The 13,413-nt window shown below is 32.0% G+C and overlaps 1 protein-coding gene across 21 annotated transcripts; it reads right to left on the reverse strand.

Moving 5' to 3' along the window:
- Nucleotides 1-333: 333 nt before the first annotated feature.
- On the reverse strand, nucleotides 334-9,823 carry LOC107419734 (DNA-binding protein RHL1). 21 transcript variants are annotated; one of them, XM_060814394.1, is made up of 13 exons: nucleotides 9,374-9,822; nucleotides 9,170-9,280; nucleotides 7,720-7,806; nucleotides 7,417-7,622; nucleotides 6,553-6,669; nucleotides 6,227-6,416; nucleotides 5,482-5,521; nucleotides 5,352-5,401; nucleotides 5,155-5,203; nucleotides 5,015-5,049; nucleotides 2,724-2,765; nucleotides 2,438-2,519; nucleotides 334-582 (listed from the first exon to the last, which is right to left on the reverse strand). In XM_060814394.1, the coding sequence occupies exons 1-12, from the start codon at nucleotides 9,698-9,700 to the stop codon at nucleotides 2,484-2,486; spliced, it is 1,290 nt and encodes a 429-aa protein (XP_060670377.1). In that variant the 5' UTR covers nucleotides 9,701-9,822; the 3' UTR covers nucleotides 334-582; nucleotides 2,438-2,483. The 21 variants fall into 21 exon arrangements, 10 of the variants coding, with proteins under 10 accessions (XP_060670377.1, XP_060670380.1, XP_060670378.1 ...); XR_009635639.1 differs by lacking the exon at nucleotides 334-582 and having other exon boundaries at nucleotides 5,015-5,045; XR_009635642.1 differs by lacking the exons at nucleotides 2,438-2,519; nucleotides 2,724-2,765 and having other exon boundaries at nucleotides 5,338-5,401.
- Nucleotides 9,824-13,413: the final 3,590 nt, after the last annotated feature.

Raw genomic sequence — 13,413 nt, forward strand, 5'->3', positions numbered from 1 at the left:
AATACAAATACACAAAACATTAACAATCCGAAGAAGCAAACTGGTCACTGGTCTGCAGCCGGAATCATCAAGAAGATATTAGATTTATGTCCCCTCTTTCACACTACTAATTTTGTTTGGACCCCGAGACAAAATAACAACTTGCACACTTAGCTTCGCGCTCGGGTCTTTCTAACAACTATTCGGGTTGTATCTCTTCCTTTCTGATTTCTAATCATTTTGTAGACATGATGCTTCAGGAGTGTGGTATGTTAACTACATCTTGAATCATTGGCTGCGTGCCTTTTTGTATGCTTGCCTCCGTTAATACAACTCCACTTTCAAGCAAAAAAATAAAAAAAATAAAAAATCCATATATTTATATATAATATTTTGGCTTCCAAAATCAAATAATAAATTGACATAACAGAGGGGAATCATGATTCCCATCGTTCACAATTGTAACCTGAGATGATTTAGATGGATATAACTAGCCATTAAACACCTTTGAAACACTTGACAAGTATACAACCGCTGCCAGAACTAAGTATGCAACAAAAAATTCTAAAAGCAAGAATATCTGCTATCTCAGATTATGCGGCCCTGCAAAAATGAGTATGAGAAACCAATAAATTTATAGAATTCTTCTGAATCAATTCATCAACGACAATAGAGTGGAACTAGTACTCATATGAGCAATTTACCAAAAAAAACAATAAATAAATAAATGGTACTTGCAAAGGCAAGTAAGTCATCAGAACTGATAGATCTAAAGCTAGGCTACAACTACACATTTTACTCCAGTCTCTTAAAAGGACTCATCATTGTTTACAATCACAACCTATTAAATTAACAAGCATCAAACAGAAGCCAAGGCAACTTTCTTAGATAAAAACACAATGCAAGCTCAAGGTTCCGAGGCACATAAAGGGGCAAGAACGGTTTTCAAAGATTGAAGTCTAGCTACGGTTTTAATCAGACATCAATCCAAATACATTATAAAATTTCAAGAATAAGTGAAAATACAGAATGAAGAAGATAAGGAATTAAAACAACTTTGAAGGCAAATTGACATTCAGGGATAATATCGGCCACATATAAGAGGTGCTAATGCCCCCTTGATATTATTTATTTTATTTCATCCATAGTTATTTCTGCCTTATAGAAGACTTGACACCAACATTGAGTATCCTTTGTAGATAATCCAAATATCACATGAAGTTTTACTGTTTTACTGTTGAGTAAAGAGGGTTTGTTTGACCATGGTACGAGGCTTTAACATATGGTTCTCTATAACTGTGTAAAAAAAAGGTAAGAGTAGGAGGACTCCTTGGTTTGCTGCAGGTTAATGTTAGTGTCATTTATTTTTTTGGTGAAAAGATTTTAGTGTCATTTGCCTGCACTAGATTTTGATTTTTTTTACAGAAATCCTAACAGCCTTAAGTCCGATCATCTTAAAAGCAATTGCAGTAAAATTAACTAAAAATCTGAAACTTAGTTGGAAGACAACTCTGCATAACTCATTATAAAAGGACTTCAAACAAACTTTACGCCATACACTCTCATATTTGCAAGCTTTCAAACTTCAGTCTCACTATCAACTCCCTCATATTTTATTTCTAAGTTTTGCCTCTTCAATTTTCTTCAAAAGGTAATGATTGTAAAAATTTTAACCTTGCACTAGTTCCAAACGAATTCACTTACATGAAGTATAAAGAGATACAAACATACGTTTGAGAGGTTTAAAAACAAAATATAATTGCAAGAAATGGAAAAAAACCACCTAAACTATATGATAAACTTTATCGAAACTATGATCCAATGGGTTAGGCAATCATATTTAGATGAAGAGGATAACTCAAATCCACTACTTGTGATGCATCTTCAAGAATTAGAGACTACCGTTAATCATATGCTGATAGCTGAAGAATTAGAAAAACACATGGTTAACAGAATGTACCATTCATAGCACTATTTATTTTTAATTCCGTTGTTGTTAGTTGTCCATGTGTAAGCTTCTTATTGGATCTACAACAGTGGTAATGAGACATTTGAAAATGCAATGAGATTACTACCTTCAATTAAACCATTTAATCCTAACGTTGGAACATCAACATGGGAGCATAGGATTCTTACCGTGGTTATGGCATTTTTCAATTATCTGATGCCTCCACCAATATATATAATCCCTCTCATTGGGTAAATTAACATTACACTATACAACATATGGTTGAAATCGAATACGATACTTGGCTAGTTTAAAAGAAAAAGTATGATGATAATAAAGAAACAATATAATAATGAATATGGTTACAGTTTCGTGGATGCAGATTTTAAAAATATCATCTTTAAAGCTATGTTCTCATAAAAAATCTTTAAAGCTATGTCAGGAGTTTTGAGTCATTTGGGAAACTAATATATATCAATCTTTTGCATTCTGAAAGTAATGGAACATTACCCTGCTTGAAACATTTGCGACTCTAAACCATAACAAGGTTCCAATCTCAAGCAGGCCAGTCTTCGTCACTTCCATCCGTATCCTAAACAACACATTTGACAATGAAGTATCAAGAACAATTCAAATCCACAAAACACTATTTTCCATAGTAACATTAGCAACCTATTTTATTATCATTGGATTCAATGTTTATATGAAAATTTAGAAGTAATCAAAAAACAAGTACCTGGAATTTGAATTCATATTGCATAATAATTAGGACTTCATTCAAGTCAACAGAAATTACCTGTGAATCACTTGAAAATTCTTCAACCTTGTCCTCTTCAACCTATGTAGTTTAGGCCATACATCAATAACTTGCTCAATGAGATTGATTTTTTTTTTTTTTTTTTTTTTGGTGAATAACTTGTTCAAATTTGAAACTGCTTGTATTGTATGTTAAACAGTCCTTCTCTTCAACCTATGTAGTTTAGGCCATACATCAATAACTAGTTCAATGAGATTTTTTTCTTCTCTTGGTGAATAACTTGTTCAAATTTGAAACTACTTGTACTGTATGTTAAACAGTTAGCATATTGTTGCTTATTTAGTCCACTAAAATAAGTTCTAGCATAAGGACCAAAATAGACCATCTTAAGTAAATGAATCAACAATGCATTTAGTGGTTAAGTACTCTCAGAAACTGAGATAGCAAGCAAACTCTTGTCCATTGGTAGAACTGTGAATGCCAGTTCAGCTTGAACTGAGAAACAACGAGATCAACAATTGCATTGTGGAGAATTAAATCTTTTCCATGATAAGAAAGATAAAACATATACAAACACAATTGCATTGCAACATTGTATGTGCATCAAGATAAAACATATATGAAATAGGAAACTCTGGAGATTCAGTATATGCTTATCAAATCTTCCTTCTCCAATCAAAACAGAATGGCACCTAAACCATGATACTTTCCCTTACAGAGCATTTATATTCCATGATCTCCAATGAAAATTCTAGGCAGTAGCTCATCCTATTGATAAAGTCTTAAATAATCAGGACTTAAATAATAAAAACTAGACTTTACAAACTCTATTTTCATATAGAAATAGGTTACTTTATGAGCCTCTATTAGGTTTTTTGGTTTTCTTAAAAAATAAAAAAATAAAAACAAAATAAAAACAAAACAAAACAAAAAAATTATGACACAATCTAACAATCTGGTATATAAACCACTAATTTTTTGCATTACAAATATAAAGGATAATCCTTCAAGAGAGGATCAAATTTACAAAGAACTGCTCAGTAACTTGTTGCTCTTAACAATATTACGTAACGATTCATATGATTCCAACTCTGATCTCTTTACCTTTTGTTTGGGAGCTCCAAAAGATTCTGACGGTATAATTAATACCTTTGATCAACCTAGACATCTATCAAGGGAAACTTTTTGGAATTCAAGGAACTACCATAAATGAATATGAATAATAAACACTGAATACACTGGCAATTCATACCAAAAAACACATTTTTATAACAAGGAACCAGGCAAAAAATGCTTGAACATCAGAGTTGAATCATCATCCAAATAATCTACGAGGGTTAAAAAAGGAATGAAGTATTGTGAAGAAGTAAAACTAAAACACTAGATTTTCGAAATAAAAATAATTATTTAGGGTTTTCATCATAGTGGGCACATAATTGTGGGTAAAATTGTTAGGATGGAAGCCAGTATTGTTCATAAATCTGCAACCTACTTTGCCCACGGATCGTTAATTGTAATGACTGATTGATGACAAGTCCAGTGTTTTAAAAGGACAAGCACGAGAAACATGCACTCAATGCTTTCTGCTACTGACAGCCAACAAAACAACACAATGACAAGAAGATGGCGCTGCATCTTGGTAAATTTCTTATTTACGTCTTTTTTAATTGCATATAATTTATTTTCTAATAGGAAAACAGGTTCTATATATATATATATATATATATTTTTTTTTTTTTTTTTACTTTTTAAAATAAATATAATATGTTTTCGTTTTCTTCCTTTCTTTTTTTCATTTTTTTTTTAATTCATCTCAGTTTTATATTGTCGATCAACTTATCTTCTTATTCCTCATTTTTTTTTTCTTATTTATTTTATTAAATTCAACTTGTCTACATTTTTGCTTATCCAATTTTTTTCTTTTCTAAAATTCCAGACCAAACAGATAATGATTCAAATTGAGAACTAATTTATGATTCTATTAGCATTTTATAACTTCATAAGGTTTTTCTTGAAAAGATTGAGGTTGCTTCAAATACACAAGCTTTTTAAAACCTTGACTAAGTTTACTTATAACATATGAGGCTAAGAGGAGGACAAAGAGCTTATCCAATAGTATCCCCTCCCCTTTCCACTTCCAAGCTCAAATTGTAACAATTTTTCGACATATAAACAATAAACAACAAAAGAATAGATCATTCAACAGTTTAAACTTAGAATTTGGTAAACACTGACGATATAATAATCCTAGATTGGAAAAAGAAAAAGCGGTCAACCAAGAAAGTACATAATGCACAAAGAAACATACATAACACTAAAGACTGCATTACCTCATTTTCTTCCTTTTTTACTGTGCTTTTCCTGCCTTCAAATTAGAAATGCAAGTCAAAAAAGAAATCCAAAGCCTCTAGTTACATAAAAAGTTTTCAAGAACTAAAAGAAGAAAAATCATAAATGAGAGAGAACTGACTTGAATATTCCTCATTTATCACTTTTGCCCTTTTCCTTGGTCCTCCATCCTACAACAATAATTAGTACTACTTCAGTACGCAATCTAAATCCATTTAGATCCTACATTTCCTACATGATGCAGAATGATCAGGTATACTGGATGTTAAAAAAGGGAAGGAGGATTGGGATGGAACTTTCATACTAAATAACTCCAACCTCATTAATCTTCCTTCCTGTATCAGTGTGCCGCGACTTCTGGCCAGACACTGGAAAAAATCAGCAGTTTTTTCTGAGTGTTTTCATCCCAGTATTCTCATGATAATTTAACAATTGGAAAGTTAGCAACCTTTTTGTAATGGGACTTCTCCTGGATTTCTTGGTGTCTTCTGTAGTGAAAATTGTAAAGGTCTATTAGGAAATCATGAATCTGATTAGCAGTAAGCTAAATCTTGGCACATTGGATCTATTAGGAAATATAAAATCTGAAATAGTAAGCTAGATTTTACTTGGCACATTTGTTGAGCTTTTGTTTTTTGTCTTTTGATTTTTCTATTTTTTATTTATTTTTTATAACTAGAACTAGAAATCTAAACCCGTGTACCCAAGGAAGGTTTGGTGAATGAGGCTATTACCGTATCATATTCTGCCATCTCATCAATAAAGCAAACCAGTGGACAAAAGTAACGAGGTTTACTAAAAGGGACATTATTTCTAAGGAATCTGAAGGTAAATCATAGAAGCAAAGAAAATGCAGGAAATATAATTAAGGAAAACCATGACTACAGCTCCTTAAACAACAACAAATACCACAATTTGGATTCCAAAATCAAAATTAAGAGAAACTTCAAACTTTTAGCACATTTTTAATACTTTAAGAGAGAAATATAGAGACAGAGAGGAAATCATAGCAGTGAAATATATAATGAACTAACAAAAGTGAAATGAAGTACTAACAAGACTAGAGAAGGTGAAATAAAGTACTTAGAAAGATTGACTATCATAAAGCTTAGACGAGTGTCTATTTATCTAAGCAATATTTTTTGGTAACTAGCTTCAACTTCAGTTATCAGAACAAAGGTATACGATATTACCTTTTCCTCTACTTTATTGAATAACGTCGATATGGTAGTCTGAACAAGTGAACTATGATTACTGCTTGAGTCTTCCCTAGTCACCTTCTTGAACTGTTTCTTAGACTTGGCAATTGATATGGCAGACTCAGTTCCTTCCCCAACATCCTTTTCATCAATTTCAAAGATTTCAGAGCACAGATTTTCATCCTTTGTCTACCAGTTAAGGAATTAATCAAGGCAAGAAAGGCGGTTAACATAGATAAAGCAATACAAAAGTTTAGAGATTACAAGGATCTTAAATGTGAATTGTACAAATAAATTTCAAACTACACTGTATGAGGATATTTTCACTAACATGTTTCCTGGATGATGAATCGTGCCCCACAGCTTTTTTATCTTCTCGTTCATATTCATCGGAGTCACTCTCAACCGAATCATCTCCAGAAGAAGCTTCTGCAAATCTAAACCAATAAAAAAAGAGATGAATGAATCTCCTAACTTCTAGATAAGAACATCTAAGATTTATCAATGAGAATAGCAGGATTTGTTGAAACAAACATTAGAGGCATTACAAGAAGGGCTTCATTGATGTATTTCTGGAGGATCAGCAAAGGTTTTTCATTTCATTTATTAATCAATAAAAGATTAAATTAAACGAAAGATTATAATTAAAAAAAAAAAAAAGGAGAAGATAAAAGATATTTTCATATCCAACTCTTACTAAAGTTACCTCCATAAAGTACCCTTTATATGATGAAGATAGTTTACTAATATTTCACAGATAAAATATCCAGAGTTCACATAATAATCCAACTATATTCCGTCTGCCAAATGAATATATTTTTTTTCATCTTCTATTAGCAACATGCAATTATAAATAGTCATAAACATCAGTACCCTCTTTAACAATGCTTTACAATTCACCATTTTATTATTATTATTATTTTACTTTAAAATAGATTAGAACAATATTACTTACAGTTATATAAGAAAAATTAAAGTCCATATTACAACCATTGACCATCTATTTTTGTTCAACCAAAGCTATTGGGCCCTCAAGATAGATGGCTCTACATACACACATAAACATGCATAGTGCTCACGTAATGGAAGAACTTTGTTAGAAGAAAAACCAGACACAAGGACATCCTTGAGATAGCATACTAGTCTTTATGTATTGAGAGAGATAAAAATAACAAGACGAATACTTGAATGTTTTCCCAGCAGTTCTTGCTGAATGTCGAACTGGAGTTACATTCATAAAATCTCTGTTTTCATCATCAGATAAATCATCTTTAAGATTAGGCTTAGGAGATCGTGCTTCAAGATGTATGCTAGCATTTTTCTGGTCACATTGCTTATTAATACACGTTGCACCGGCACCGCCTTTGAAGTCATATTCAGTATGTTGCCCCTGAAACCAACAAATGATAATCAATTCATTCTAACTCACTCCACACCAGACCTCCCACACTTCACAACCAAAAGAAAAAGGTATACAGGAAACTAACATCACTTAGTTCCTTGGGGAAATCAAGTTGGGCTTCTTCTGGATTCTCCTCTTGTTTCCCAATCCACCATGCATCAGAAAATACAATCTGAGAATATCAAAACCTACTGCTCATAAAGTTTTTAAACATGCTAAGAAGGCCCAGTTTCATATTGCAGGTACATCCCAAACAGAAAAACAAATAAAAACACATTTATGTATAACTTTTTTGTAAAATATGACAAACTCATAAGAGGAAAAAAGACATTGAAGAACGAAAAATTGTTACAAAACTCAAATAGGCGCATAGTTGTCAAAACCAGTCCTTGAACAGTGTCATTATATTATGCTAAGGAATAACCTTTGAGTTGCTCAAAAATCGTAGTGAAGCACAACTGTACAAGTAGGAATAAAATTAACAAATTCTATTTCGGTTAGAGAACCTCAATGTTTGCAGGGAAGCATATCTTTGGAATAGGATTATTTTAGCAATTTGCAACCATCCTCTACCGCATCTAATATTTCCCAAAGACTAAAATGCACATAGGAAAAGCTTCAGAGTACCTTATTCAATCTTTTGTTGCTCATATTTACCTATTTTTAACAAAGATACTCAAGTTGAAATAGTTCCTAAAAGAGCCCTTGTTGTCCTTATTTTCTCCAGCTTTCCAAGCTATAATTACTGATATCACAGTCATCAAAGGATGATTATACACATCCTCTCATTTCAATCCATTCAAAATAGGGAGGTTGCCCATGGGCTAACTCAAGGCTTTACGAGATCTAATGGCTAGATGAAACAAGAATCTTTTTTTGTTTCTCTAAACTCCTTCCTTTATCCAATCAAATTGTAATTGAAGGAAGAGCTTTGGAAGAATTTCTTCAGCCAAGACTATGAGACCATTTTGAAGCAATCAATAGCAGCACGACTAACCTAGAGAATGAGACTAGTTTCACATTTGCAAAGTTACGTTGGTGTCTTTTCTTGCAAGCTAGGGAGATATTACAGAAAATGGTGGGAGGAATTGCCAAATTGCTAGCATAACATGTCAAAACCCTATTTCAAAACGGCAAGATCATGCATTTCATACAGACAATAAAAATAAGGGACTAAGTTTATTGCTAACTACAAAACAAAGCTCCCCTTTGGGCCTCGGATCTGATATATAGTTTAGAAAACTCATAATTGCAGAAATAAATTCCTTAATTAAGCATTAAAAAATTTTTTAAATGATTGTAATAGCAATCAAGTTCAAATGATTGAAAACCTTGTCACCATCTTTTGGAAATTGAATAAACATCCACATAGTACACCCCTTTCAGTTGCTCGTCAACTAAAACAGCTAGCATCCATGCCATATGACATTTCTAACATCTTAAAACCTAATTTCTACATTATGCAACCAAAATCACCAAAAATTCAAAGAAACACGAACAAAAAAAAAATGAAAAAGACGAAAGGAGACGCAAACCATATTATCAAAGTAGTCCTCACACATGACATTTTTTCCGCCCCTCGGGAACTGCAGAGTCAAATACCTATTCTTGGGATACACAATGGTGCCGAACAACTTCATACGACCCTGCAAAGCTCAGAAACGGTGAAAATGTTTCCTCCATTTTGTCAGAAGGGAAACAAAGGGAGACAAAGACAAAAGAGTAGAGAAAAGAAGCACCTGAGGGAAATGAAGGTAGAGAAGGGGGTTCTTGGTACCCAAATCCTTGAGCTCGCCGAGCTTTCCGCCGGCGATGGGAGCGAGGAGGCCGGGGAAGGAGAAGAGGAACCTGTTCTTCCGGTGGGATTTCTTGAGGATGTCTTTGCCGTGGTGTTTGGTGACAGATTTGGAAGGTGAAAGAGGTTGGGCGGGGTTGGCTGGGGTATGTGAAAGCATGTTGTTGGAGAAAGCCAGGGTTTTGAGCCTGCTGCGCTCTGTGGTCTCTGGCTTCTCCTCCCCACCACCATTTCCTGTCTCCTCCTTCTTCTTCGATGAACCTCTCCCCATTGTCACCACGCCGATTTACAACCCCTCTCTCCCTCCCTCTCTCTCTCTCTCTCTCTCTCGAGGTTTTCTTTGGGTTTGGGGCTGAAAGATGGCGGGAATTGGGAATTACCAACAGAGAAAAAAAAAATATATACATATATATATATATATATATATATATATATATATATATATATATATATATATATCTTTGCAAAATCCATCCCTTTCCTTTTTCTTTTTCTTTCCCCCCTTTTTTTTAATTTTTTTATTTTATAAATTGAGAATGGGATTTTATCATGCTTTAAATAAATAATGTAGGATTATCACCGGCGATAATTGCCAACTGACTATACTTGGAGGACTTCCTTGTTCCTTTTCTTTGAACATAATTATAATTATGATATAATCATATATTTTGCTGGGGATTTTTGAATGTGTAATTCAATGCAAACCTTAAAAATTTTATATTCTAAAAGCGAACAAAAGTTATATATACCAATCAAAATGTGATAATTCATATATATATATATATATATGGAATATTGATATGGATTTTTTCCTCAAGATTTTCTAGATTTTGCGGAAATAAACAAAAATAAAGCATAGATGGGAGCTCACTACTAAAACTAACACTTAAATACAGATATCACAATCCAAATATGTTATTAAGTATACAAAACTCAATAGAACTCACCATTCAATAGAATCCAAAGTTAGATAATACATAAATCCTTTCAAACATAGGCAAGTGAAAACTCACTTTATTTTAAAGATATTAGATATAAATAACAACAATAAAACTGGATGCTAATTAATAAACACCCTTAAAACTAAGTTGTAGATATATTTAGAAGTTCCCAAGACTTTATTTTAATTTTAAATTTAATATCCAAAAATATCCATGTCAAATTATATTTTTACTATATTATTTTTAACCTCCCTTAACCTCTTCTTAACCTGTAATTATTAAAATTAACAATTAAAATTTTATATATGTAAAAATCTAAAAAAATTAATGACAGTTTTTCAAAAATATAAATCTAAATTTTGATGAAATTAAAAGATTTAAATGAAATTTGTCATTTTCTAAAATATTCCTAATTTTCTCAAAATATATGTTTTCAACATAAAACAAAACCAACCAGTTGGGTGCGAGCAATGAGTAGTGCATTCAAGAGCATGTTAATTAGCAAAAAGATGTGGAATGTACATGTGGTATGTTAATTAGCTATGGTATGATAGGCAATACAATGTTTTGCAATATGTTAGGGGATACTAATTTTAATTTTATTCGTCCCATAAATCAAGGATATTCTGGACTTATATTATTTAGGAGAACAAGACTAATATACTCTATATATATATATATATATATAAATAATTTTCCGAGGACTATTCTCTAATTTATTGTGAAAAATATGATAACGTAGAGAATAAAAATAGATTACAAATTGATCAGTCTATTTAGTTTTAGATATTAATTATTTTTAAAAAAATATTTATTTTTAATAGTAAAAACTCAATATAGGAAAATGAACACTTCAAAAGCAAAAAATTAAATTTAAAATCATATTAATTACGATCGTGAAAGCAATAATCACATCAAATTTGCATATAAAGCATTGATCATTGTTACAAAATCTTAATTAAATATTTTTCAAATTTAATTACTATTTTATTTTTATTATGAGATAATCAATATGATTGTCTCCATATCCAATTGAATATGTGCTTAATTCCTATTCGAGAATTAGAGCTTTAATAGATATCTTCTCTCCCAACAAAAACTACTTCAACTTCAACCTTTAATCTTTGACCAAATAAAGTTCTTAGAATTGCATTATGCTACTGACATGATTTATCATACAGGATATCGTTACTATAGATTCTGCGCAACGTCCTTATTCTATCAAAACTTGTTATATACATACATACATATAGTTTTTATTTGCTAGGAATACAATTTTTGTATTTGTTTTGAAATCTATTAATTTTAAAATATTACTTTATATATATGTGTGATCATCTTGTTCGGTATCATTTACCCAAAAAATAATAATAATGAAAGTTGAAAAATCAATAGTGTTTGGTATTCCTCTTCTCGTACCATCTTTCCAAAAATAACGTTGACCTTCCAGTGGGAAAACGTTGGCACAGACTTTTAGGTTAGGTTTGTAGGACGAAAATTTTGCGTGAAATGGTAGTAAATAGTTTAGCCTGTACCATTTAAAATAATTAAATGACATGTATTAAAATCCAGCTCATCAACTCGGTTTTATTATTATTATTATTATTGAAAAGATAAAAAATTTGCCGTGCAATTTTGTGCGCTTAATACAGCGTTGTTGTTTCATCTTCCTTTGGCTGTGGCCTGGCTTCTCCATCTCCATTGTGAATAAGAGCTTCTGCCATTTCAGAACTATTAACCCATGCTTAGCAGCCTTCCAAACAGAGGCAGTTATTAGAAGTAGTCGGTCCAAAGAGGAATATAATCTCCCATGAGTGTAGGATACCTATAACTCTGTTTTCAATTGTTGCTGTGTCTTTGCTTTGAAGGTTATATGGGGAAGCCATTAATTAGCCATGAAACTGATGGATAGATTTTATGATTAAGTATTGATCATTTTTCAAAACTGGATCGGAAAGTGCAAAATCTGTTTCTATATGGTGCAAGGTTGCAGATAGCCATTATTAATGAATTGTCTCATTGATAACTTTTATATTTAAGAGAGGTCTTGTAACTTCTAGCTCTATGATGCTCTAAAATGTAAAAAAATAAAATTTGAATAAAAAAATCAATATATATCTTTTGCAAAAAAAATCTTAAATAAAAAAAAATAAAAAATCAAATGTTTATCTATCTAGCCGAAGGCTGCAAATTTTGGACAATGATGATGGAGAAGCCAGACCACAGCCAAAGGAAGAAGAAACAGACAGGGCTTCAGAAGGCGCACAAAAACTACACACTGCAAATTTTTATCTTTTCACCCAAAAAAAAAAAAAAAAAAAAAAAAAAAAGAAAACAAAAGTTATATAAAACTGAGTTTATGCGACAAATCATATTTTTTATACACATGCCATTTAATTATTTGAAATCGTTTTAGTACATCCCAAGAATTTTGGGTTTTTTTTTTTTCTTTTTCCTCTCTTTTTGGCTTCCTAGGACATCCATGATTTTCTCATTGGTGGGGCTAAAAAAAAAAAAAAAAAAAGACAAAAAGGAAAAAGAAATAGCACATAGCTATAATTCAAGGGCTAGTATGGTCAACTAACTGGTCGTGCCAAGGGAAGTCCGGGGTCATTTCAGGGGCCTGGGTTTGTATCACAGATTAGACTCAAAACTAACTCTAGAAATCATCTAACCAATTGAACGGCAGAGGAAGGAAGATGCATGCTACCTACTCCTTATTTTATTTTATTTTCGTGGCTTTAAGGTATGCTACATTAGGGATGTCAACGGGGCGGGGCGGGGCCGGTTTTTAAAATCCCGTCCCCATCCCCGTATGGGATTTTTCATACCATCCCCGCAATTTTTCTCGTTTTTTTAGAAGCGGGGCGGGGACAGAGATTCCCCAATCGGTGGCGGTGCGGGGACGGTTTCCCCATTTGTTTTTTTTTCATATAATTAATATAATTTTTTTTGATAAATTTATATTAAAAAAATTTCTTCTATAAGCAAAATATAAATAAAATGACCAAAAATATAATAAAAATACAATAAAAGATATTAA

Source organism: Ziziphus jujuba, chromosome 2 (assembly GCF_031755915.1).
Source record: "Ziziphus jujuba cultivar Dongzao chromosome 2, ASM3175591v1".
Lineage (NCBI taxonomy): Eukaryota > Viridiplantae > Streptophyta > Magnoliopsida > Rosales > Rhamnaceae > Ziziphus > Ziziphus jujuba.

Bases quoted from the DNA above. Each gene is read 5' to 3' on its own strand.
- LOC107419734 (XM_060814391.1), bottom strand. From the start codon at position 9,700: ATGGGGAGAGGTTCATCGAAGAAGAAGGAGGAGACAGGAAATGGTGGT. The intron at 7,807-9,169 runs GTTTGCGTCTCC...TGATATTCTCAG, and splicing joins AGGACTACTTTGATAATATG to ATTGTATTTTCTGATGCATG. The intron at 5,050-5,154 runs GTCAGTTCTCTC...TCTAATTTGAAG, and splicing joins GATAAATGAGGAATATTCAA to GCAGGAAAAGCACAGTAAAA.